The 26,930-nt window shown below is 39.4% G+C and overlaps 2 protein-coding genes across 3 annotated transcripts in view; both read left to right on the forward strand.

Annotated features, from left to right (window-relative positions):
* opn6b (opsin 6, group member b) overlaps nt 1–5,023 on the forward strand; it is a 34,823-nt gene extending 29,800 nt beyond the window's left edge. The window contains exons 6-7 of the mRNA XM_043698496.1: nt 1,319–1,542; nt 4,058–5,023. Of these exons, the coding sequence (XP_043554431.1) occupies nt 1,319–1,542; nt 4,058–4,492 (659 nt within the window). The 3' untranslated portion in view covers nt 4,493–5,023. The remainder of the gene's footprint in view (nt 1–1,318; nt 1,543–4,057) is intronic.
* Nucleotides 5,024–6,584: 1,561 nt separating this feature from the next.
* The window catches only part of coch (coagulation factor C homolog, cochlin (Limulus polyphemus)), a 63,336-nt gene continuing 42,990 nt past the window's right edge, over nt 6,585–26,930 (forward strand). The window contains exons 1-4 of one of the 2 annotated variants that reach the window (XM_043698475.1): nt 6,585–6,714; nt 7,254–7,321; nt 7,979–8,023; nt 8,381–8,537. In XM_043698475.1, the coding sequence (XP_043554410.1) occupies nt 7,288–7,321; nt 7,979–8,023; nt 8,381–8,537 (236 nt within the window). In that variant the 5' untranslated portion in view covers nt 6,585–6,714; nt 7,254–7,287. The remainder of the gene's footprint in view (nt 6,715–7,253; nt 7,322–7,978; nt 8,024–8,380; nt 8,538–26,930) is intronic. The other variant, XM_043698474.1, reaches the window with a different exon arrangement.

Here is a 26,930-nt window from a genome sequence, read left to right on the forward strand (position 1 = left end):
GTAATGACTGCTTGTGTTCATAGTTCCATTGCAGAATGGTGTCTTGGATTCTGGAATGAAAAAGATTGGGACTAAAATCTAAAAAATATGCAGAAGCGCAAAGTAATTTTTGTGCTGGAAATGCATAGCCTACACATGATTTTGAAACACTATAAATGTGTTGCTTATGAAAAATCAAAACATCAAATCCCTCTTTATCCTATTTGATCTTCATAATATTGGCATCTCTTTGCATGGAACCCATTTCTGCATCTTTCAGCCTGCTGTTCTGTTGTTTTTTCTTTGTCTCTGTGTCTGCTTCTGTGGCTTTATATTCTTTTGGTTGTGAGATATTGGGTAGTTTGACTAGGAACGAAGGTGTTTGTTTAGGGGAATAAGTCACATTTCATGGGGGTCCTGAAAGCAATCTGAAATGGGTGAAATCTGAAGTTTTAAAATGTGAAATAAAAATCAAATGATGACCACAAAACCATTGTTCATTATCATAAAACCTCATCTTGTTCACTAATATCCTTTAGAAAAGAAAATTGCCATCCTTACCTGGTCTGGCCTACAGAGACAAAGAAAGACCAACAGACCCACAGCATTGTGGTTGATTCTTAACAGCCCCCAGGGCAATTGGGGATGGGCAATGATAGCTGGCTTAGCCAGTGCTGCACACATCCCGTGAATGAATTTTTAAAAAGTGACTCCAGACCAAAGCAATGTGGTCAACTCTTAACTGTCCCTGAAATAGCCAAAACAGCCAATCGGTTCATTCACAACAAATACTGGCCTGGCCAGAGACACCCACATCCAGTATGAGAATAAGTCTTAAAATCTCCCTTCATTTCAATGCAATAGCTCACTCTGCTTTAAACGTGTCCCAATACCCCCTTGACCACCCCAATCTGTCCAGTGAGGTGAAAATAAGCATCCTTCCTATTGTACATAATAGAGTGAAATAATCTGTTTTAAAATTGTTATTTTGGCTGTTTTAGCAATTAATATACCTCTGAAATGTAAGTAGGTCCACTCATTTTCCTTATTAGATATATAGAGAACCATTGAATAGTTTCAGCACAGAAAGAATCCTTCCAGCCGATTGTGCCTTTGTAACTATTGTAGAAAGAAAATCTTACACCCATATTTTTGAATTAATTGATAAGTACCAATAACTCAAAATTCCATGATGTTTAAGAGTAATTGCTTGCATAAAGTATTTTTTCAGTATCTGAGTTTTGATAAAAATTATTTGTGAATAAGAAAAAAAAATCACTAATATTCCTGATTAATAACTTGCAATAGGTATTATGAATGTTCATTTGATCTATTACAGATCGCTTGTATGGCACATGTGAGATCGATTGGATACAGGCAGCAGTCTCTATTGCCTACAAATCCTATGTTATCGGTATATTTCTCTGCTGTTTCTTCTTCCCTGTTTCAGTCATGATTTTCTCATATGTGTCCATAATAAAAATGATTAGATCCAGTCACAAATGTGTCAGAAGAGGAGAGATCAGTGAACACCAGCGTCATATTGAACGAGAAGTGACACGGGTAAGAGTTGTCATGAAGACAAATTAATAGAGAAGAATGTGTACATAGGATAAGAGATAAATTTAAATGTCACACACACCAGGTTAAAGTCCAACAGTGTATTTGGAAGTAATAGCTTTCGGAGCGCTTTGTCCATCCCAGTCCAACACCGGCAACTCCACATCTAGGGTAAGAGTTAAACAAGGTAAGCAGCAAAGAGGTTGATAATGACGGGTTAATATTAAAATGACTTGGATAAGAAAAGAATGCAAGAAGATCAGAACATTCATGCAAGAACATAGGTACAGGAGCAACAATTAGCTATTGAGCTCCTCAAGCCTGCTCCATCTTTCGATAATATCATGGCTGATCTGGTTGTTATCTTAAACTTACTTTCCTATCTGCTACTCATAACGTTTGACTTCTTTGCAGTTCAAAAGGTTGTCTAATACAATATTTAATATATTCAATGTGGTAGAGAATTCCAAACTTGTGAGAGATGAAATTCCCCCTCGGCTCCATCTTAAATGAAGCCTTATTTGAAATTGTGACTCCTACTTCTAGATTCTCTCATGAAGGAAAAACATCCACTCAGTGTTTGAACTGTTAAATCCCTCCGGAATTAACCTAATTAACTTTCTCCGACTGCTACCAGTGCAAATGCAACTGTGAGATGAGAGTGGAATTTATGTAACAAATAATATTTGGAATTCCAAACAAAAGTTAATTTCTAGTGATGTTAAAAGTAATGGAAACAAAGTAAATCCTCAAATAAGAATGTTTAGGAAAAGAGTTGGGTTTGAAATCTTAGCTGATTTTATTTGTTTGCCCTACCCAAAGGGATTAAAGCCGATTATAAATACCTTGATTGCCATACTGAAATCAGCATTACTGCTGGTTCATACCTGTATCACCCAATTACTCAGCGAACATGCAGATTTTTTTTTTCAAACCAACTGCTGATACATGTCATGCTACACCGCTAGAGGAGGTGAAACTTGTACCCAGGTCTTCTAAGTTAAAGGTAGAGACACTATTACTGTGCCACACAGCACCTCTCAGTGAATTGGTATGATGAGTAGCTGAATGGTATTGATCAGAATGGTTTCTGATTTGATGAATTATCTGTTTTAAGATCAACAGCCAGGATTGTCTTGTGGTTGCTGCTACAGGCCTTCAGGTTTTTGATTCAGTAATGCTCCCTCCTTCCTGTAACTCAGCACCAATTACAATCATACCGTCATATTATTGGGTTACTGATTTTCTTGATCTGTGTTAAAGACCTAGACTTGGGGATCTGGTAGCAATTTCAAAATTTGTTAATGACATGAAACTTGAAAATATTGTGATCTGTGAACTGATATAGACCTGAATAAGACATAGACTTCAACAGACGCATGGGAATTAAATTTAATGTAGAGAAGTATGAAGCAATATGCTTTGGAAGGAAGAACAGACTGTTCCATGTGGGTAGGGGAGGGGGTGGATGTTGGAGATGTGCGTGTGTGTTTAAGGAAGTCATTGAGGTAGATAGGCTGTTGTGTTTTATAAAGAGAGACAGAATCCAGAAAGTATGGTGAAACTTTATAAAACACTAGGCTTATCCTCACCTGGACTATTATGTCAAATTCTGGGGACCACATCTTAAAGGATAGAAATAGCACTCAAAATGCACAGGAGTGATCGGCAACTTTATTCCCAAAACCCCTAAAGTACCCAGGAAAGGTCACTCTAGGCACCCAATCAGTGCAAAGTGAGATAGACAAAGTCTATAAGGAACTGCTCTTCCAATTACACATTATGTCTCGCACATGCTTTTCCAATCACAAGGTGTTTCTCTTCCACGTTGAGCTAATGTGGGAGAGAACATGCAACTTCATGCAAGGGAAAGGTTTTACATTAAATATCTTTCACATTAGAACAGCCTCTACCAATTAATTCAATTAGAGCCCAGTTAACTGGAAAGCATAACATGATGTTTGAATTTATGCCACTAATTGTGGGCGGCACGGTGGCACAGTGGTTAGCACTGTTGCCTCACAGTGCCAGAGACCCGGGTTCAATTCCCGCCTCAGGTGACTGACTGTGTGGAGTTTGCACGTTCTCCCCGTGTTTGCGTGGGTTTCCTCCGGGTGCTCCGGTTTCCTCCCACAATCCAAAAAATGTGCAGGTTAGGCAAATTGGCCATGCTAAATTGCCCGTAGTATTAGGTGAAGGGGTAAATGTAGGGGAATGGGTCTGGGTGGGTTACGCTTCGGTGGGTCGGTGTGGACTTGTTGGGCCGAAGGGCCTGTTTCCACACTGTAAGTAATCTAATCTAATCTAATATCATCAATTTTATTTATCATTCAAATATTATATACAACAAACCAACTGTGACTTACATAGTAAATTACAGTTCAAATTTGATAATGTTAATCTAAATGAATTAAGTGATCCACGCTACAGCATCAAAATTTACAAATTGAAATAGCAATACAATACAAGTCTTTGTTTTTGCCTGCTATTATAGCAGCTGGTGTGCTTTATTTTACAGGTGTCTTTTGTTATCTGTACAGCCTTTATTCTGGCTTGGTCCCCCTATGCAGTCATTTCCATGTGGTCAGCCTGTGGTTACAGTGCACCAGCTATCACCAGTGTCCTCGCCTGTCTCATCGCCAAATCTGCCAGCTTCTACAACCCCATCATTTATTTTGGCATGAGCCCCAAGTTCCGCAAGGAGGTGGAAGCTCTCTTCCATTGCCGGCAAGAAAAGAATAATGAAAGCTTTGTGAAACCTGAGAACCAGTCCAATGTGAGGAGCAAACTGGTAATTAGAAATCAGGCTGACAAGTACCAGAAATCTCTTCCTACAGCTAACATCCCGGAATGGAATGCAGACTTGGACAATATTGCACCCATCATAACTGTATCCTCTAATTTAGAAAAGAAACAGGCACCAGGACAGGAAGGTGAATCAGAACACCTTTAATTCTGGGTAATTGCAGTTTCAGTCCCAGCTTGATTTTATAACCAGTGTACAATTATTTATTTGTATGGCGATTTATGGTTTATTAAAGCATTCTTGTTTAATATTAATATTGGTTTTCAATTCTGTGTCTGTGTAATAAACTTCATTTTGGATAATGTGACTAATTATTGGTAATAGTTGAAATCAGTTCTTTTGATCATCAAAAACTTTAATATAGCAAAAGTCAAAACCCTTTACTTCTATGGCTATTTCATATTTAAGAGAAAGCACAAAGACTGTTAACTTTAGAATTTTGTTTGTCACTTAATCACTGCTTTTCAGAAAGTGGTGTATTGTGAAAAATGCGTAGAATATTGTTTATTTTTGTTAGTTTTAGTATGGCTTTTGAAAAGCAAATTTCTTCTCAGTAGCGTACTTGATGTTGTATTTGTCCAGCTTATTATGCTTTAATTTTATTTAGAAAAACCTTTTTACAAATGTAGTACTGATATGGCTTTCAATTGGATTACCGCACTCATTCAAACAATGTACTCAGACTATATCATGAAAATAAAACAATGTTAAATACAATATTTATCAGTATTTTCATGTTTAAGGTGTTTATGAAAGTATACATCCCAATTGTGTTAATACTTTACTGTGGAGGACTGGAGGTAGGGATAGGAATTCTAAATATAAACAATATCTTGTATATAAGAAATAATCAATTATTCAGTTGAAGAAAATTAAACATATTCTGGGAAAAATTAATTTTTCAATAGAATTTGTGGCCTTCTTAAATTTTATCAAAACAATCTCAATATTTCTTCTTCAGAAAGCATCACTTGAAAACTTAAGGGGGAAGTTTTTTGTTCAAACAGGAACCATTCTATATATAAAATTTTTTTAAAAAATAGCAACCTTCATCTTTCAATCCATTTTTGCTCACAAACATTTTGTTTGGGGTGTTGGCAGGGATGCACTATAAAAGGGATTCCCTCGAGCAAACAGGATCAATATGACATATTGTTCAGAGCAACCACTCCCACCAGCTAAATCAAATACCAGCTATTTATATGTAGCTTTTAATGTACCATGATGCTCAAAGCTGATGTTAACTTAGAGTTCTCCCCTACTCATAGCTGTGATCTGATATGATTGTATTTTCACAATAAAGTTAAAAAACATACAACACCAGGTTATTGTCCAACAGGTTGATTTGGAAGCACTAGCTTTCGGAGCGCTGCTCCTTCATCAGGTTTAGTGTCACAATAAAGTATTGTCAGTAATTGAAATAATCTCTTTTGTTCATTCCGAACATTGGTTTATTTTGTCTAACTTTATTTCTATGAAATGCCTTAAGGCTATTGTTCTGATTTTTAAACATGTTGCGTAAATACAGGTTGACAGGTTTAATCCTGACTGACCAATGCACTAACTGCATATTATTGGACTGAATGGAAATATTAATGTAATGGGAGTGATTTGCTTGCTATGGCAACTTAATTTGTTAACTTGTTAAATTTCTAAACTAAACCCATTACCATTTTTCATCAAGAGGTTGGAATGTGAGACATCTGACAGTGCCTTCACAATACAGGGTCAGGATTGACGTCCAGCGAACTGAGGAAGTTACCCTGATCTGACATGTTCTGTCTGTGATTTTAATTTGGGTGATGTTCATATTGGGTAATTTTTCGGTCCTTGTGATTTCAGTTTGGGTGACTTTTCACTTCAGGCGATTTTTCAGATTAGGTGATTTTCAGTTCTGGTGATTTCAGTCCAGGGGTGATTTCCAATTCTTATGACTTCAGATAATTGTCTGTTCAGGTGATTTTCAGTTCGGGTGGTGATAACTGCTCAGTCATTTTCCCACATCCCGCATGATTTTCTCGGATTCTGGCTGCTTTCCTGGGAACCGCTGGTTATCTGTTAGTGAAGATTTCCCACCACCCTCACACACTACTTTACATAGTGTTGCCACTCGGTTTGTCCCCTTCATATTTGTAAAACCTAATTGTCGTCGGTGAGAGGAGTGATGAAAAACTCAGTCATTTGTAAGAAGTGCCCAACTGGAACGCGTCGGCGTGACGCAACCAGGAGTATTTAGGTGAATTGGGGAAGTTTGGGTTAAGCCTGAGTTTTGAGCCGGACACTGAATCCGAGAACTCAGAGATCCGAGAGCTCAGGGAGAAGGTCAGTGTGGGGCAACTGCAGACTGAGCGTGGAAACTTTCTACACAGGTATTTACTGGAGAGTGCTGCTTTCAGGGAATTCTGACTTATTGCTAACAAAAAGACCCGATTGAATTGTATCTTGCTATTCCGCGTGGACTCTGAATAAAGGGCAGGATGGGGGGACATAGATCCAACAGTAAACGCTGCTGATTGTAACAAAACAAATCTGCAACAGTTGCTGTGAGTGATCATTAGATAGTAACCAAGCAACACTGGGACAGGGATTAAAATCTCTGCTGTGAAATGCGGACCTTTCTCACTGCTTTCATTTATCAATTGTCTAAAATGCCTAGAAGGTTACCTGAGTTTTTATTTTATTCTCCGGTGGTATCTGTTAAAATAAGAGTAAAAATAAACATTAGGTCCCATTCTGCTGGGACAGTGTAAGAAATTTCATCCGTTACCTTGCGAGCGTGTGAACTCCTATTGCGATAGTAAAATGTCTTGTTGAAGTTTTTTTTTGCTCAGACATTATCCTGTAGATTTGTTGCCTTGTTTCGGGCATGTTTGGCTAGCGGTGATGGATGCTTTGTATTTGACTGTAGCTTTGGGACTGAGAGACAGTGGGACGCTGTTACAATGTCTGTCTTCAGCACGGCCATCCTTTCTCTCGGTAAGTACCTTCTGTCAGTCTGGGCAAACAGTTGCAGTTCGGTCAGTCTAGGAACTGGCGGTTCAACCCCGTCCATTTAAGGGGAGCCTCTAAACTCTCCCTAATCCTGCCTGCAGACACCGGGAGACATGCGACAGGTTAGGGTATGCTGTATTTGAGGTCCGGAGTTCAGATATTACCCGAGTACAACCGTGTCCGGGATGGAGAGAGTTGCCGAGCTATCCAGGCCCGCCCTATCTACTGTGTCTGGACTGTATGTCAAAGGGATGAAGCGACAGATGAAGAGAATAGGAGCGTCTCGGAGCCAGGAAAACCTGCAGCTGCAAATATCTTCAGGACAGCAATATACCTAAAACAAAGAATTGACACGACTCTCACAAAATGCAGTGTTCTGAAGTTTGGTGCAGGTTAAATCTAGAGTTATTTAATTCAAGTTACCACACCTCCAGTTGTTAGCACTAAACCTCAATTTGCGCTCTCGCAAAAAAAAACTGTTTATCACCCATTTGTTTTACTGGAAAATGACCATATGTTTGATTAAATGCTTTACACAAGTTATCTGTTCTCATTCCTCTGACAGCTGTGACTGATTCTTGTATTTCTCTTTGAAAGTAATACTCTGGAATTACAAGATATTATTCATTTTGATGTGTGCAGGGATCTTAATATTCACTTCACCAGCAAACGGGGCCCAAGAATCAGGTACGCTTTCTAAAATACAGTGACTCATCTGCATTATCTTTATCGACATATTCCATATGAAAGATTTCTGAAGCAATTTACTAGATATCATTTTTTTTGTTGGGCACAATATTGTGTTCTTACAGAGACCTCCCATACCAGATGTACACTTTCCTCAGTTACCTTATGTAATGTAAATGTATATTTATTAAGTATCCTTAATCAATGCGACAGGGACAATTGATGCCACCTTGTAAAACAGTTATCGTTTTGTGTCAATATGTTGAGATTTGAGTTTTTAATTGCTGAAGAGATATCTATCAGTCATGGTCCTGTGATATTTATTACAAATTGTGTATCTATGTTTTATTTTTCAAGTGCCCATGTCAATCAACTGTACCACCAGAGGTGCTTACTATAAGGAGAATCAGGTGGATGTGCTGTGCCCACCACATTGCGATTACACCCAGCTATCGGTCTGGGGATCTGGAGTATATGCCTCAGTCTCCAGTATCTGCGCAGCTGCAGTTCACAGGTGAGATCCTTAAATGAAACTAATTCTTAAAGAAACATGAATGAGACCTCAAAACGAATACCCATGAATGAAACCCAAATGAGCAATGCATTTTCACAAGCAGTGTGTCATGTGGATAGCCAAGTTTTAGTCCCTCAGTAGGCTGACTTACATATATGAAATTTTGAGGAGACACAGGACAGGACAGAGTGTATATGATATTGAGGAACAATGAAACTGATTGTCTTTTTCTGTATAATCATATTTTCTGTTGCTTATCTGTACAAACTTTATCTTCAAAATCAATGCACGAAGTAGATGGGTTTCTAAAGCAGCCCTCAACTTAAGGATGAAAGTGAAAGAGATTTAGGTTAAACATACCCAATTAGTGCAAAGCAAATAAATGTTGATCTGTGCAATCAGAACAGTCGAATGGTAGTGGAAAGGGTACCGTACATTGTTTAATATATTGAATACTGCATCCTCAGCTGGCTACCAAGAGATAAGGAAACTAAGTGAAGAAAGGGGCTAAACAGTTTAGTCCTGATGTTATGTATCTAATTATTAGGAAGAGAGATATCTCAGAAGTGATCTTGTAGAGATATAAATAGTAAATATAGGAAAGTTTTTTAAATCAAAGATGGGAGTTGGACAAGAAAAAAAAGATTCAAACTACAGAAAGGAAACTTCATGATTGATATCCGAAAGTTCTACATGAAGAGAGCAATCGATGATGAGAATAGATTTTCAGGCAGATGGCAGTGTTAAAAGCATGAGTCTCATCAAAGAGACAAACACAGTAAGAACAGAGGGGCTGTATGGTTTTTCTGGACGAATAGGTATAGTGGGCTGAATGACCTTAATTATTTGAAATTACCCTGAATTCCTGTGGGTTTTGTTTTATTTCAGTGCCCTTACAGCTGTGCAACAAATTCAAGTTGGGCAAGTGTGACAGTTATTTGTTATTTGTTCATATGCTCTGGTTATTACAGACAGGGCCAGCATTTATTGCCCTTTCTTCAATTACTCATGAGAAGGTGGTGATGAGCTAATTTTATGCATGGCTCCAGTCCTTGCGATTTGGATGTACTTACAATGCTGTTGGGAAGGGAATTCCAGACTTTTGGTCCCCTGAATAGCAATATCGTTCCAAAGCACAATGGTGTTTGTTGCCCTTGTAAGGAATGACCACTGTCAGCTGAACCTTCGGAACAACCAGCAGGGATACATGATTCAAGAATGGTAAACTCATAATATCACTTTCCCTCTTTCTGTAATCCCAAAGTTAAAAGCAAATTTATTGCTTTATTTCCAATTTTCACACAGAGGGTTGCAAACCTGTAGAATTCTTTATCACAGAGGGCTGTTGAGGCTGAGTGACTAAGCCTGAGATTGACAACATTTTAATCAGTAAGGGAGTCAAGGGTTATGGGGAAAAGGCAGGAAAGTGGAGTTGAGAATTATCCCATCAGCCATAATCTGATTAAATGGCTGAGCAGATTCAGTGGGTTGAATGGCCTACTTGTGCTCTTGTATCTAATGATCTTACATCCATCATTCACATTCTTGCTGACATACTGCTTTCGAACATGAGCCAGGAAGTTCTGAAAATATGGACAAGAATATTTCAAAGCAGACTGTGCAATTCAATTTGAATAGTTATGTGGTCCGGAGTTGTTTATGCAATTTATTGCAGGATAGGATTGGTTGCCAGATAACTTGTCGCCACTCATATTCCGCATCCACCTCCTCCCACCCTGTCCATCACATTATTCTTTTGGCAATCACAGGCCAAAATAGAGTTAATGTTCGAAATTCATCAAATATGTTGCGGTATTTTGAATAACCTTGTGAAAGGGTGTCTCTTTATTTCAGTATGGCAATGCATAAGCTGAAAACTGACAAAATCTTTTGTATAGGATGAGAACATTATTTCCCCAAACCATAGAGCAGTGTAAGAAAAAAATTCCAATTTAACTATCATTTTGTAACAATTTTAGTACTAACAACTTGAATGCTTATTATCATTTCCTTGCATCATCCTGTTTGGGAGTGTCCCACTTGTGTTTCACTGACTCCAGACAGTATCTTAGGTAATCAGGAAACGAAACGCCATAATATAGCCTAGTTAGGGTGGCATAGGGGCTTAGTGGTTAGCAATACTGCCTCACTGTGCTGGGTGCTGGGTTCAATTCCAGCCTCAGGCGGCTGTCTGCATGGAGTTTGCACATTCTCCCCGTGTCTGCGTGGGTCCCTTCCAGGTGCTCCGGTTTCCTCCCACAATCCAAAGGTGTGTAGGTTAGCTGAATTTGCCATGCCAAATTGCCCATAGTGTTCATGTATGTGTAGGTTAGGTGCATTAAATGTCGAATAATAGGGGAATGGGTCTGGGTGGGATAGGAGAATCGACGTTTCGGGCATTAGCCCTTCTTCGTCGATTCTCCTGTTCCCTAGATGCTGCCTGACCTGCTGCCCTTCTCCAGCAACACATTTCCATCTCTGATCTCCAGCATCTGCAGACCTCATTTTCTCTTCTGGGTGGGATACTCTTAGGAGGATTGGTGTGGACTTGCTGGGCCGAAGGGCCTGTTTTCACACTGTAGGGATTCTATGTTTACATCATGAGGGCTGTCAATTGAACTGGTTAGGAGAAAATAAGCCAACATTCCAAAGCTTGAGCGAAATCATCCCACATTCCCTGAAGGATAATTCATCAGTGCTTCTTTTCAAGCATATCTTCAAACACACAGTTTTTCTTTGGAGGATAGTGTGGAAGCGATGGAATGATTCCCGGGTTAATTATCAGCCCATTTAACTGTGTCATGAATGCTACTTATTACTATTACATCCAGTCAGTAACATTAGAAGAATTTGTCCTGCGAATGTGCTCCAGGGGTTAAACATCTAGACAGGAGGCAGTGGATTGTTTTGTGTATCAAATTGTGTTGAATCTTGAATTAGTTTCATTGCAACAGATTTATACAGTTGTGTTTTGAAGGGTTATACCTCTCTATTGTCTTTCTGTAAACTAAATCTGCTATTCATTGTGAACTGTAATGTGATTCCCTCATAATTATTCTATTCCAGTAATTTCAATTGATATGTTTAAAAGACAAAGGAGATAAAGGAAAAATGTAAGACTCACTAATATGTGTCTCTCTGTGTAATATCTGTCTGCAGCTGATTACTTTTTGCTGGTAACCACAAACTGCTTGCATTAAACTAGTTAATTCACTGAAGTGTTGATACAAGCATAGGTTGTTTTTGGCATTGAAGCAGTTTTGTGCAAATAGGCATATTCCAGGTTTTCTGAATTCAAAGGAAACTGAGATGTTTCATTTTAAATAGAAATTAGTTTAGTTGCAGCACAGAATCTTTTCTTACATTATAGTGACACAGATTGGCTACTTGATTATCAACATCTTAATAATTCCAGAGCCACTTTACAAAACTAAAAACATGGGGGAAAGAGAAAAAAAAGTTCAATATTGTATGATTATTTCTGGCAATATATTGTAAAGGAATGCAACAAATATGAAAACACTGGACATGTACGGCAGAATCTTATTAGAAGGCACTATCAAATTTAGGAATATAATAAGATAACTAGCTGTTTAACTTGATCAAGTTCATTCCTGCCTGATTTCAGAGTTAAATAAATCTTGCAGTATGTTTGCGCCTGTCCTTGAATAGCATTCACACTAAACACTTGCATCGGGGGAGACTTGCCAGTTCTCAGCCACACCACTGAATAGAGTACTGTAAGGAAGCAGAGTGCTCCACTTCAGGTAGGATAATTAAGCATAAGGCTCGTGTTGTCTTGCAGATGTTTGCATTTTATCAGTTGACTGCAGGCTACCCTCATCCAAAGAGTGAAATCAGGCATAAATTACATGGAATTAAAATCAGATGCAAATGGTATTGATTGTTGAATAAGAGGGTCCTGAATTTACTTGAACTACCATAACCCATCAATGATGGTAAGAAACTTCCTGTTTGGCATTTTCCATTTCTGAAGAAAACTAGAGCTTTGCAGCAATTTTTGAAATAAATCTTCTTGCAAAGATCTCTGACTCTACCTAAATGCTTCACGAATTCTGCAAAAGATTGAATTGCCAACTGCCATATTGAGCCACACAGTTGTTACTGCCATTGACTCAATCTAAACCAGTAGGTTTTACTGGTCACTCTCCTCCAGTGACAGTCAGAAAAGCTCCTTATCTGGCTATTATTTGACCACTTCAGGGCCTCAGTTGGTTGCCTGGCACCTACCCTACAGCTCGTACATTACATGAAGGATCAGGTGATGGGCTCAACATTCTAAGTCATCCAACCATTTTTATACATTCCCAATCTCCCTGCTCCCTCGTAGAGCAAATGTAAAATTCCAGTGATGGAACCATACAGCACAGAATGAGGCTGGTGGAAAGGCTCTGACAATATGTTTGTCTGTTTGAGACTGAGCTGAGAAATGAAACTGTAATGTTACCTTGTTTTTCACAGCAAATAAATGAATAGATCATATTCCTCCTTTCAAATAGATTTTACCAGGATCTATAGCTGCTTTTAACTAATATTAGTGCAGTATAGTTTGAGGTAAGTGTCCACATATTCAGATGTAGCTTTAAAGAATTTGGCTGATCAGATCATTCAGCAAACGTTTGGAACATTGATAGCAATCAGAACGCAATTAATTTAGCTGTTTAATATGAACCAAAATTTGCAGTTCAGGAACATTGTCCAGTTCAATCCCACCCTTTACAAACCAACACTAAAAAGTGTTTCTAGCTCTCTGCTTTCATACAAATATTGAACTTATCAAAGCAACTTATGGTGTAAATCACATTACCATTGTAAATGTGCTGGAATTATTTTTTTGTCAGGAAATGTTTACTGTGATTGTGTCCATGAAAAAATAATCAACATTTTCTCATGTACAGTGAACTTTTTATTAAGATTAGCATTAAAGAGTTAAAGGAGGATATAGTGTATTATTTTGATGTACTGAAGTGGATTTTCTAAATTGTGAGAGTCATTATGATCCAACTTAATTTACACCATTTCATCAGATACATTTCTCCATTTTGAAGTTAATTCGGAATATCTGTGTGGCATTTTGCATGTTATGAGAAGTGTAGGTGAAATAATAATGTTGCACGGGCTCTATTCCAAAGATACTCTCAGGACTTGGTTGCAAATACCACCATCAGACTGTGAAATTTGATTTTTTTAAAAAGATTGGAATGAAAGTCTAATAATGACTATAAAAGCATTGTTTGTTGTCATAAAAACCCATCTGGTTCCTTTAGTAAAGGAATTCTGTTTTATTCTGCATAATTACGTATGACTTCAGACCTACAGCAATGTGCTGACTCTTTAATGCCCAACAGCTTGACATAGTCATACTCAAAATCAGTACTTTCCATATATCACCATCCTGGGATAAGACATGTCCCAGCAGGGGTACAGTTGGAAGTTGCCCCGGGAGTCCTTAACATTGACTTTGTACAACATCCAGTCTCATGCCACTTGGTCAAACAAGGGCAAGGATCTCCTGTTGATTATCATGTACTTCACTCTCACCCCAACTCAGCTTATGAATTAATATTCTTCCATGCACTGGTAAAGGCACAGAATATACTCAGGGTTGGCAACTTCAATGTCCACCATCAACAGTAGCTCAGCAGCACTGATACTGACCAAGTTGGTTGTTATAGCAACCAACTGTATCTGAGGTAGGAAATGAAAGAACCAAAAGAGATTGGACCTCATCCTCAGCAAACATTTGCCGCAGATAAGTCTGTCCTTGACAATATCAGTTGAATGACTACTACTCATCCTTAATAAAGACAAAGTCCCATCCTCACATTTCTAATACCATCCATCATGTGTGGCACCACCAGCATACTAAATGGGATACATTTCAAACAGATTTAGTGACTCAAAACTGGGCTTTGATAAGGCACTGTGTGCCATCTTGAGTAGCAGAATTATACTCCCAACACAATCTTCAATTTCATGGTCTAGAATATTCCCCATTCTACCATTACCATCAATCCAAGAGGCAAACCCTGGTTCAATGAAGAATGCAGGAGGGTATGCCAGAAGCAGCAATAGGAATACCTGATCTGATGTGTCAACCTATTGAAACTACAATGCATGACTGTTTAAATGTCAAACAGCAGAAGCACTAAGTGACAGAGTTAAACGATTCCACAACCAGTGGATCAGATCTAAGTTCTGCAGTCCTGTCACATCCAGTCATGAATGGAAAATTACTGGTGGCAGAGTCTCCACAAATACCACATCCACAATAATATGAGAGCTCGGCATATCAGTGCAACAGCATTTACAACTATCTTCAGGCAGACTGTTGAGTGGACGATCAAACACGGCTTTCTTTGGAGGTCCTCGACATCACTGATGCCATTCTTCAATCAGCTTGTTCCACCACACAATCTCAGGAAATAGCTGGAAACACTGGATATTGTGAACCTTGACAATATTCCCACAATAGCAAGGTAGACTTGCGCTCTAGAACATGCTGTGCCCCTACCCTGGCAGCTCCATTGCATCAATGGCATCTACCCAGAAATAACCAAAATTGCTCGGGTACATCCTGCATAAAAACAAAACATTACAAATCAAACCCAGAAAATTAGTCTACTTTAAATCAACATGGAAGGTGTTGCAAGAGTGTTCTCAACTATCATTTGTATAGCAATGCCCTGCTCACTGACTCTCAGTTTGGATCTGTCAAGGTCACTCAGCTCCTGACTCATTACAGCCTTGGTTCAAAAATGGACAAAACAGCTGAACTCCAGAGGGGAAGTGAAAGTAACTGCCCTTGACATTAAAGTCACATTGATCAAGTACAACATCAAAGAACCCTAGCAAAACTGGAGTAATTAGAAATCAGGGAGAAACTCTCTGCAGGTACAAAGATGGATAGCCATTGTTGTTGGAGGTTATCTCAACTCCCAGACAGAAAAATGTAAGAGCTAGGAGCAGGAGTAGTCAATTCAGCCCCTCAGGTCTTCTCCACCATTCAGTATGGTCATGGTTAATCTCACCTTGGCCTTAACTCTACTTTCCTGCTGCTCTCCATAACCTTTCAACCTTTTATTATTAAACGTCTATCTCCTCTTTAAATTTACTCAGTGTCCCAACATCCACCACACTCTGGGCTACTGAATTCCATAGATTCCATTGATGAGAGAAGCAATTACTTCTTATCTCTGTTTTAAATCTACTGCCCCTTGTCCTAAAGATTGTACTAGATTGTCCCATTCTGTCTATATCTATTTTGTCAATCACTTTAATATTTTATATATCTTGATTAGATCTCCTCTCACTCTTTAAACTGCAAAGAAAATAGCCTAAGCTGCTCCATCTGTCTTTATAAGACAAATTCATCATCTCTGGAATCAATCTAATGAGCCTCCTCTGAATTGCCTCCAATGCAAGTTCATCCTTCCTCAAGTAAAGGCACCAAAACTATATGCAATACTCCATGTGCAATCTCACTACTACCTTATCCAGTTGTAGCAACACTTTCCTACTTTTACACTCTATTCCATTAGCAATAAATGCCAAACTTCCATTTGCCTTCCTTATTCCCTGCTATTCCTGCATTCTATCTCTCTACAACTCATACATACATTCATCGGGACATCTCTACATGAGTTCCTCAGGGTAATGTCAGTCCAACCATCTTCAGCTGCTTCATCAATTACCTTCATTCAATACTAGGATCTGAAGTGGGGATGTTCACTGATGATTACACAATGTTCAGCAGATTCAAGACACAAGTGTGATAGAATACTCACCTGTCTGCATAAAGATGATTATTTCCTAACAGCAATTTCCTAACAGCAATTGTAGGTGTACCGAAACCAAATGAACTGCAGCAGTTCAAGAAGGCAGCTTACTTCTATCTTCTCAAGGGGAACTAGAGATGGACAGCCATTCAGTGACGTCCACATCCTCTGAGTGAATTAAAATAAACCTTGATAGCAGAGGTTGTAGAGGATCTGTGTATGTCAAATTGCAGCCTTAAGGGTTTTCAGCGCTCCTTGCACTCATTAACAGCTGAATTACCACAGCATCTCCTGAGATATAGAGTACAGAAACTATCCAGCTATTGGTTTGTCATTTAACGAAATCAAAACATTCCTGTGCCTTTGAACGATATCGTTTAATATGTGGACAAGGTCTGATCTCAGTCCAAAGTGTTGCTGAACCTATAACCCCTACATGGGATCCTTCTTACAGTATGAGCAAGTTGTAGGCCCAGTGTTACTTGATCTGCCCTGCAATGTTTCTGCTTCTGTCATACCTGCTTATTGTCTTGCAGTATCACATTAGATGTTAGTGCCTGGAAAAGGGAGTGAAGTTGGGTTCATAGCCTTTACAAAATCAGCAGTTGACATGGGGTGAAGCCACCCTAGAGGAGTGTAGAGCAATAGTTGAGTAGAGCTGTTTGAAAATCATCATTCTTTAGGGTGTAGGTTTGCTCGCTGAGCTGTAGGTTTGATATCCAGATGTTTCATTACCTGGCTAGGTAACATCATCAGTGGCAACCTCCAAGTGAAGCGAAGCTGTTGTCTCCTGCTTTCTATTTACATGTTTGTCCTGGATGGGGTTACTGGGGTTTGTGGTGATGTCATTTCCTGTTCATTTTCTGAGAGGTTGATAGATGGTATCTAGATCTGTGTGTTTGTTTATGGCATTGTGGTTGGAGTGCCAGGCCTCTAGGAATTCTCTGGCATGTCTTTGCTTAGCCTGTTCCAGGATAGATGTGTTGTCCAGGTCGAAATGGTGTTCTTTTTTTCCTCTGTGTGTAGGGCTATGAGGGAGAGAGGGTTGTGTCTTTTTGTGGCTAGCTGGTGTTCATGTATCCTAGTGGCTAACTTTCTTCCTGTTTGTCCTACGTAGTGTTTGTGGCAGTCCTTGCATGGAATGTTGTAGACGACGTTGATTTTGTCCAAGGGATGTACTGGTCTTTTAACCAGGTAATGAAACCAGGTAATTAACCAGGTAATAATGAAGCAGGAGATCAAAACTACAGCTCAGCGAGCAAACCTACACCCTAAACCTCAACCTGAGCTACAAACCTTCAAAACCTTGCATCATCATTCTTTCTCAGGAGGAATTTTACAGGCTATACATTTCTCTCTGCTGCTTGGTGAGCTTGTAACATGGTCAAATTCAAAGGAAGCCACAAAGGATTAGGAACAGACAGTGGTAAATTGTATCCCATAATTTAAGACGACTACTTCCAGAATTCCTTGTGTAGAAATTGTGGCTTTCAACAAAGTTATCACAGACCTCTTCAGATCCATGAACTGCTGAGGTGAATCGGTTCAGCTTTGCTGTCAGTACACCTACAATACTGACAGGGAGAGAAATCCAAGACTTTGACTCAGTTATGCTGAAGGAACAGCAACATATTTCTTCTTCAGGACAGTGAGTGCCTTGGAGAGGAACTTGCAGGTGATGATGTTCCCATGTATCAACTGCCCTTGTCCTTCAGGATGGAAGTGGTCATGGGTTTGAAAGGTGATATTTGGGGAGCTTTGGTGAATTTTTGCGGTACATCTAGTACACACTGCATTGGTATTAAAAGGAGTGAATGTCTGTGGATGACGAGCCAATTAAATAGGCTACATTAGCCTGGATGATGTCAAGCTTCTTGAGTGTTATTAAAGCTTACACTCATCCAGGCAAGTGAAGAATATTCCATCATACTCCTCCTTGTGTCTTGTAGATAGTAAGCTTTGGTGAATCAGGAGGTGGATTACTCACGATTGGATTTGTACTCTGATTGGATCTTATATTGACAGTATTTATAAAACTAATGCAGCTCATCAATGGTAATCCCTAGAATGTTAATAGTTAATTGTAATGTTGCCTGATGGATTCAAACTGGCAATAGATATATTTAGGAAATGATGTTAGAAAGTTAATTATGTAAAGAGTAAAACCTTTGCCATTGTTTTAGAGACTTTTGTACCAAAATGGGATAACTGTGGAATTTCCAAGGTGGAAGAAATTAAATTAGTCTGAAAGACTTTGCTAGTTCATGTCCCATAAACAATCTTTGACTATAAGGTGATGAAAGGGAATTGTCCCTGCTTTTCCCACAGAGATTGGTGAAAAGCACTTCCAATCATTTTGTTGCATCCCAACGGAGAATGGATCTGTTGTCTGCTGGCCTCTCTTCCCCTACACGCTGCAACTCAAATTGGTTTTATTAATGCATTCAGTCACTGTCTTGGACATCCTGAAAAGCATCATGTCAGTGAATATCTGCCATTCTTAAAATCTTTCTGCAGCTTTAAGGCTCAGAAACAGAAAGAAAGAAAGATTTGCATTAATGTATTATGACCCTCAGATAAGTGTGAGGTCTTGCATTTTGGGAAGTCAAATCAAGGTAGGAGTTTCATGGTGAATGGTAGGGCCTTAAGGAATGTAATGGAATAGAGGGACCTGGGAGTTCAGGTGCATGGTTCTCTGAAAGTGGAGTCACAGGTAGATTAGGCAGCGAAGAAGGCTATTGGCACACTGGCCTCCATCAGTCAGGGCATTGAATAAAGAAGTTGAGAAGTTGTGTTGCAAGTATACAGGACTTGGTGAGGCCACAATTGGAGTATTGTGTTCAATTCTGGTAACCTTGCTATAGGAAGGATGTTATTAAACTGGAGAGAGTGCAGAGGAAATTTACAAGGCTGTTACCAGGACTCAAGGGTCTGAGTTATAGGGAGAGGTTGGACAAGCTAGACTTTTTTTCTTTCGTGCATATGAGATTGAAGGGGAATCTTGTAGAAGTCTATAAGATTATGAGAGGCATGGAGAGGGGAATGCACTCAGTCTTTTTCCCAGGGTTGGGGAATTGAGGATTAGAGGGCATCAGTTTAAGGTTGGAGGGGAAAGAATAAAAGGGAAGCTGAGGGGTAATTTTTTTTTTTACACAGTGTGTGATATGCATGTTTAATGAACTGCCATGGAAGTGGTTGAGGTGAGTACATTAACAGCATCTAAAAGGCATTTGGACAATACATGGATAGGAAGTCATTAGGAGGATATGGGCCAAGTGCAGGGAAATGAGATTGGTGTGGCTGGACATTTTGGTCAGCATGGACAAGTTTGGGCCAAAGGGCCTGTCTCTGTGCTATAGGACTCTACGACTCTGATTCAGATGTCTCAAAGAGCCTTGCAGTTAATCATTTTGTTGATGTACAAAATGATGTGGACAATTTGTGCTTAGCATGCTCTCACAAACATCAGTGTGATCATTACTAGATAATCCGCTTTTTGTGATTTTGGTTATTGGATAAATATTAGCCAAGCCATGAGGGATATTACACTTGCTGTTCTTCAAAATGGTGCTATGGGACCTTATATATTCACTCAAGCAAGCACATGGATCTCAAGTTTAAAGTCTCATCCAAGAGATGGCACCTTTCACAATGCATTGTTCACTCATGACTGCATCAGACTAACCATTGGTGAAGACTGTTTTTACTCTCTCATATGACTTACGTATTGCTGCCTTGGCCAACATTTGTTGCCCATTCCTTACTAGCCTTGGGAAGATGGTGGTGAGCCACCTCTTGGAACCACTATAGTCCATGAGGTGCCAATTCAAACAGTTAGCTCACTTTTATTCTTTCTGATGCAGATTGCATATAAACCTCATGCTATCTGCTCATTAACATGTTGGAAGCAACCAACTATAGTTAAATGTACTATAGGATGTACTTGAACATGCAGTGCAAATTTGTGAGAGTATAACATCATATAAAGTTCGCCTGTGTTATTTAACACCAGACAGTACTATTTAAAGGAGAGGTGAATTTTAACTGAGCTGATTCCTGAAGTGGTTTGGAATGAGTGTCCACATAGGCAAATTGTTGAAAAAATGGGATAAAAGGACATTGATGTTTATTTGTACATCAAGGTTCTTGAACATAGCACTAGAATCCTTGGTATAAAATATGGGCAGGAAGGGTCACCTATTCAAAGGGAATCAAGAGATCTTCCAGACAGATATATGAAAGTAATGGGAGCAGTTAGCCTTTGCAGTCAATGCTAATATTGCCTTGAGGACCAAGATGCAGTGACACAAAAAGTCTAATGGTCTCTTACTAGTGCCCAGGGTGAGTAAATGCATCTTCAAATGCCAGATCCAAATGAATGAAGTACTAACTTCACATACTGCTCAGTACACCACACTCCTAACATTCACCACCGACAATTTCTATCAGCGATGGTTCAGATTTAAACTCTATAGCCAGACCTCAGCATCACACATCTAGCACAATTGCAAGCCTCACACCCACATGTCTCAGCTTCAAACATATTGACAACTGCGTAGTGCAGAGGATAATGTGGTACATAACTGAAGGCAACAGTGTCTAAACAGCTGGGGATGGGAAGGGTGCAGTTTTAACTGCTGACTGTATGCCTTACACCTGTAAACCAGCATGCGTACAGCTCTGCACCCTATACTATGGGGAAACTTGCTGTACAAGTGAATCTATATACATGTTACACTTTGGATCAAAAGGGAGAAATGTATTCTTTCTCTTCACATGCAGCTTTCCTGCACAACAGTGTGTGGTGCAGTGTGAGAAGTTGGACATATTCTCTGCTCTATAATGTCATAATATTATAAGATATGGGAACAGGAAAAGACCATTTCTATCATGGATTCTATTCTGCCATTCAATTTAGTCTGCCCCATAAGTCTTCATTCACATAAATCAAAAATCTGTCTTAATTAACTTTGAGCATATTCAATTATCCAGTCTCCAATGCTGTCAGTAGGAGAGAATGCCAAACTAACATCTCCTTGAGAGAAGAAATTACATCTCATCTCATCCTTCATGGGAGCCTTCTTATCTTTAAAGTGTTCCCACAGTTCTAGATTCCTTTCTGAAAGGAAACATCCTTGTCCTATGTACTCTCTCAAGCCCACACACGATCCTACATGTCTTATCCTGCAGATGCTGGAAATCTGAAACAAAACAGAAATTGTTGGAGCAAGTCTTGTATCATCTATGGAGAGAAATGAGAGTTAATGTTTCGGCTCCAGTAGTCTAGATGCTTCAGATGAAGGGTCATTGGAACGTTATGTTGAACAGAATTTCCCTACTTTTATACTCACCTCTTTCAATAAAGACCAACATACCATCTCTCTTCCAAATCACTTGATGTACCAACATACTAACATGTTGTGATTCAAATATAATGACACCCAGATCCCACTAAACCACAGAATTCTGCTGTTTCTCTACATAAAAATAAAATTCTGCTTTCTATATCTTCCTACCAAAGTGGAGAACCTCACATTTTCCCACATTATACTCCATCTATCAAACTTTTGCTCACTCAATTAACCTCTTTGCATTTCCTCACAATTTATTCTTCCCTTTTTTCTTCAGCACATTTAGTTACAATTTAGTTGGTCTCTTCGATCAAATTATTAATACAGATGGTTAACAGTTGAGATCGCAATGCTAATTCCCACAGCATTCCACCAGTTACAATTCATCAATTTTACAATTGATTCAGATTCTCTGTATCCCATTAGCCAGTCCTCTATCCAAGCTATTTATCACCCTTACACCGTGTTCTCTTATCTTGTGAACTTTACGTGACACTTTGTTGAATTATCTACTGGGTTTCTTTAATCTACTATGCTTTTTATATGGGCAAAAGTGAGGACTGCAGATACTGGAGATTAGAGTCAAGAGTGTGGTGCTGGAAAAGCTCAGCAGGTCAGGCAGCATCCTAGGAGCAGGAAAATTTACGTTTCATGCAAAAGCCGCTTTTTATCTGCTGACAGATCTTTGGTGAGTTTGTTAAATAGGACATCTCTTTCACAAAATCGTGATGATTTTGCCTGATTGCAATTATGATTTCATAAATGTTTTGCTCCTACCTCCTTAATAATGGATTCTAGAATTTTTCCAGTAATAGATATTAGACTAACTGGCCTTGAGTTTCTTACTTTCTGTCTCTCTTTTTCTATAAATAATGATGTTGCATTTGCAACTTTCCAATCTGCTGGGACCTTTTCATAATCAACGGAAATTTCAAAAATTATACCCAAGCATCTGTATCTCTGTGGTCACTTCCATTCAAACCCTAAGATGCAGACCATGAGGCCAGAGCACTTGTCACCCTTTTATTAGATTGTGTGATTCTGGTACTTTGTTTTTAGTGATTGCGACTGTTTTCAGATTTAAAATCCATTTCTCCCCTAACCCCTCTTTTTCTGATATTCTTGGGATGCTTTTCTTATGTCGTCTACTCTGGCAAAGAATCAGCACTCATTGCTGTTACTCCTTTTCTTCTAGAAGTGGAAATATACAAGTCTTTATACATGATCTTGTCTGTTTTTTGCCAGTTTTTCTCATGTTCCAGTATCTCTCTTTATCTTTTAGTCATTCGTTGCTGGTTTCCCAATCTTCTGGGCTATTACTAGTCCTTGCAACAACATGCATCTTTTCTTTCAATTTAATATCATCCTTAACTTTCTCAAGTTACCCATGAAAGATGCATTCTTCTCATAGAGTCTTACTTTCTCAATGTAAATTGGAGGATGGCCTATCAAATCCATCCACTAGTGACTTCTTTGAGATTTCTTGACTCTGTTCAAACTAATTCTATTTCATAATCCTCCAGACCAAAATCATTTCTCAGTACTTTATTGATCATATTTTTCATAAAATAAGCTACCCCTTTTCTTTCTCTTCATGTCTTACTGAAACGACAAACACCCTCAGACATGCAGGTATTAGAACTGGTCTATTTGGAAATATGCCTGAAAAGGTTATCATATATTTAGAATCACAGGGTTATTACAGTGCAGAGGGAGATAATTTGTCCCTCTGTGCCTGCATTGGTTCTATTATCAAGTATCAATTTCCTGCCTTTTCCTCATATCCCGGCACACTACCTTTATCTAAATCATCATCTAATACCCTCCCAAATGGTGTCAATTGAACGTTCTTCCACCACCTTTCCAGGCACAACTTGCTGTGTGAAGAGCTTTTCTCATCACCCTTCCTTTGTTTGCACGTCACTTTCAGTCTAAGCGCTCTCATTCTTTTTATTTTTATCAACAAATTCAGTTGTTTCTATTTGTGTTATCAATGCATTCATCTTGTGAATGCTGTGCACATTCGTATAAAGAGCTTTTCATCTAGCATTTTTACTATTCTTCCCCACAAAACTTTGTTTCCTGGTGTTTTCTTATGTTGGTGCGCTCTATCCACTCCATCATGCGTGCATGACTATTACTCACATCATTACACTGCAGTATTGAATTGTCCTACCCCTTTCTCTATCCAATTCCAACTTGCCAGTCTGGAAGGGTCCTGTTATAAAGGAGTTTATGGCCAATGTCACCTTTACATCATCAGTCTGCTCTGGGGCTGTAGGTCTGTCTGTAATTTCAATGAGCTCCTCACCATCAAAACTGAAATGTAGCACCTGTAGACTGAAATAGAGCTGAAGAGTCAGTACAGTTCTAAAGGAAACCATTGTGTCCATAATGCTTCTCTGTAGAACAATCCAGTCAGTCCTCTTCTCCTTTTCTATGGCATAATCTATTTTCATCAAGTGTCTATTGAACATCCTTCTGAGCTCATTAATCATCTCTGCTTCCTGAACAGGCATTATTTCCAGGTTATTCCCACTCAATGCATGAAAAGATTGTCCACACCTTTCCCTCTAGCTTTTCCCAAAATCTTAGATCTATGTCCTCTAATCCTTGTACTAGCAATTAATGGGAACAGCTTTATTTTTGTCTAGCCTATCTAACCCCATCACAGTCTTGTACACCTCTCTCAGACCTTTCCTTAACTTTGTTTGCATCAAGCTAAAGAGCCCCAGCTTCTCCAAATTAGCCTTGCATCTAAATGCCCTCATTCCTGGAACAATTATGGCACATTGCTGAACACCTTCTCAATGGCCTTCACATGATGGAACCTATTGAGAATCCATTACCTCCTCCTTGCTCCTCAAGCAGCTCATACTCTTCCACTTATCCTTCTCGGCATGCTGCGGACGAGAGGGTTGGAAACTGTACCCACCTGGACATGTAGCGTGAGTTGAGCCCTTTAATTGCCTTAATTGAAAACTAAAGCCATCAGGACTTGCCACACCAAAAAAAAAGTCCCTGCAAAAAAAATGTTAAGAACTGGCTGTGTAATGTACAAGGATATAAAGTATTTAGAAAAGTTAGAGAAAGAGAAAAGGGAAATGCGGTGGCAGCATGATGAGGGACAGAGAAACACATCAGGCTACAATAACCTGTGTCCAGGGCTCAAAGGAAGCTCCTGTGTGCTTGGGTTGCGTACAGTGCTGCAGCGCTTGGGTTAGGAACAGAGCTTCTGTTGTGTTTGAAATGGGCGGGGTGGGTGGGGTATGCACGGTTACTGTGGTTAGGTCAGAGAGTAGGGCTGCAGTGCTTGGATCAGGAGGCAGGACTACTGGGGCCAGGATCAGCACTGGGGCCAGTGATTGCTGTTCTCAAGTCCTGGGTGGCAGTACTGATTAAGGAGTACTTTGTGGTGTCAAATAGGGCAGATGTCCTAGAGTGGGCAAGGACAGAAACCATTTGATTAAAGTTGTGAAGCAACAACGGTATTATCATACTATTAGGCATATCCAGTACAATATATTGTTGGGTATGTGCCTGCATATTATACTGGTGTGATTGAGAAACATTGTGCAGAGTCACTGCCACCAGTTCTTCTTGTTGTTATTAGTTTTCAACAAAAGAGAGGCTTGGCCTTATTACAGAGTCATAGAGATGTAAAGTACAGAAACACATCCTTAGCTCAAACCCCTCCATGCTGACCAGATATCCTAAATTAATCTAGTCCCATTTTCCAGCATTTGGCCCACATCCCTCTCAACCCTTCCTAATCATATACCCAGCCAGGTGCCTTTTAAATGCTGTAATTGTACCAGCCTCTACCACCTCCTCTCGCAGCTCATTCCAAACATACATGCATGAAAATGTTGCTCCCCTTTTAAATCTTTGCCCTCTCACTTTAAACTTATGCCTGCTAATTTTATACTCTCCCACCCCGGAGAAAAGAGTTTGTCGATTCATCCTATCCATGCCCCTCATGATTTTGTAAACCTCTAAGTTCACCCCTCAGCCTCCAACGCTCCAGGCAATGTTTATTACCTATCCTTAACTGCCCACAATGTTGTGGGTCTGGAGTCACACGTAGGTCAGACCAGGTGAGGATGGCAGTTTCCTTTCCTAAAGAGAAACCAGCTGAATTTTCCCAAAAATCCACTATGATTAATATATAATTTCTCTTATGAGAGATCAGGTGCATCTGAAGAATTAGTTCACATTACTGTTAGCAACATTGACTTAGCACTAGAGCAAGTAGTACAATGCACTAGTTAAGTCCTTGTACAAATAGTCTCATATTCTGATGGGAGGAGCTGATCTTGGGTTGTCAGTTAACCATTTTAGGAACTAATTGTCAATACACAATAAGCCTCTGAGAATGGTGTTTAGTTTGTTGAGCACTGGTACTGGTACTGGGAGAGAAGGGAACTGCTCTAGAGGTGTAGGCTTCACTTGAACTGTGCTGGGACCAATGGCCTAGTGAATGGAATAACCAGAGCTGTAGAGTGGGCTTTAAAATAATTAGAGGGGGGAGGATGTGGGAGAGGGAAATATAGATTTACAAAACATGAAGATATGGCAGCATTACAGAGCAACTATTTGGATAACAGAGTTTCCAACATAAAGTGATAAATAGGATGTAGCAGAGGAAAATGATAAAAAGGCAAAATTAATGGCTCTTGAATGCACATAGTATTTGAAACAAAGTAAACCAATTAACCATTCACGTACCACCCTCAGCATTAAAATGTTGCCCCCCTTTTAAATCTTACCCTTCTCACTTTAAACCCATGCCCTTTACTTTTGGACTCACCCACCATTAACTATACAATTACAGGTTAATAGGTATGACCTTATTGCTGTTACAAAGACATGGTCATAAGGAGGTCAAAGCTGGGAACTAAATATTCAGGGATATGTGACTTTTCAAAAGGACATGCAGAGATGAAAGAGTGATGGGATAGCATTGTTAGTGCTGGATGGAATTAGTATGATAGCAAGGAATCATGTTGGACCAGTAGATTGAGAATCCATATGGGTGGAGATAAGACATGAAAAAGGAATTTGGATTAGTGGTGCTGGAAGAGCACAGCAGTTCAGGCAGCATCAGAGGAGCAGTAAAATCGACGTTTCGGGCAAAAGCCCTTCATCAGGAATACAGGCAGAGAGCCTGAAGCATGGAGAGATAAGTGAGAGGAGGGTGGGGAGAAAGTAGCATAGAGTACAATAGGTGAGTGGAGGAGGGG

This window comes from Chiloscyllium plagiosum, chromosome 10, assembly GCF_004010195.1.
Source record: "Chiloscyllium plagiosum isolate BGI_BamShark_2017 chromosome 10, ASM401019v2, whole genome shotgun sequence".
NCBI classification, from domain to species: domain Eukaryota; kingdom Metazoa; phylum Chordata; class Chondrichthyes; order Orectolobiformes; family Hemiscylliidae; genus Chiloscyllium; species Chiloscyllium plagiosum.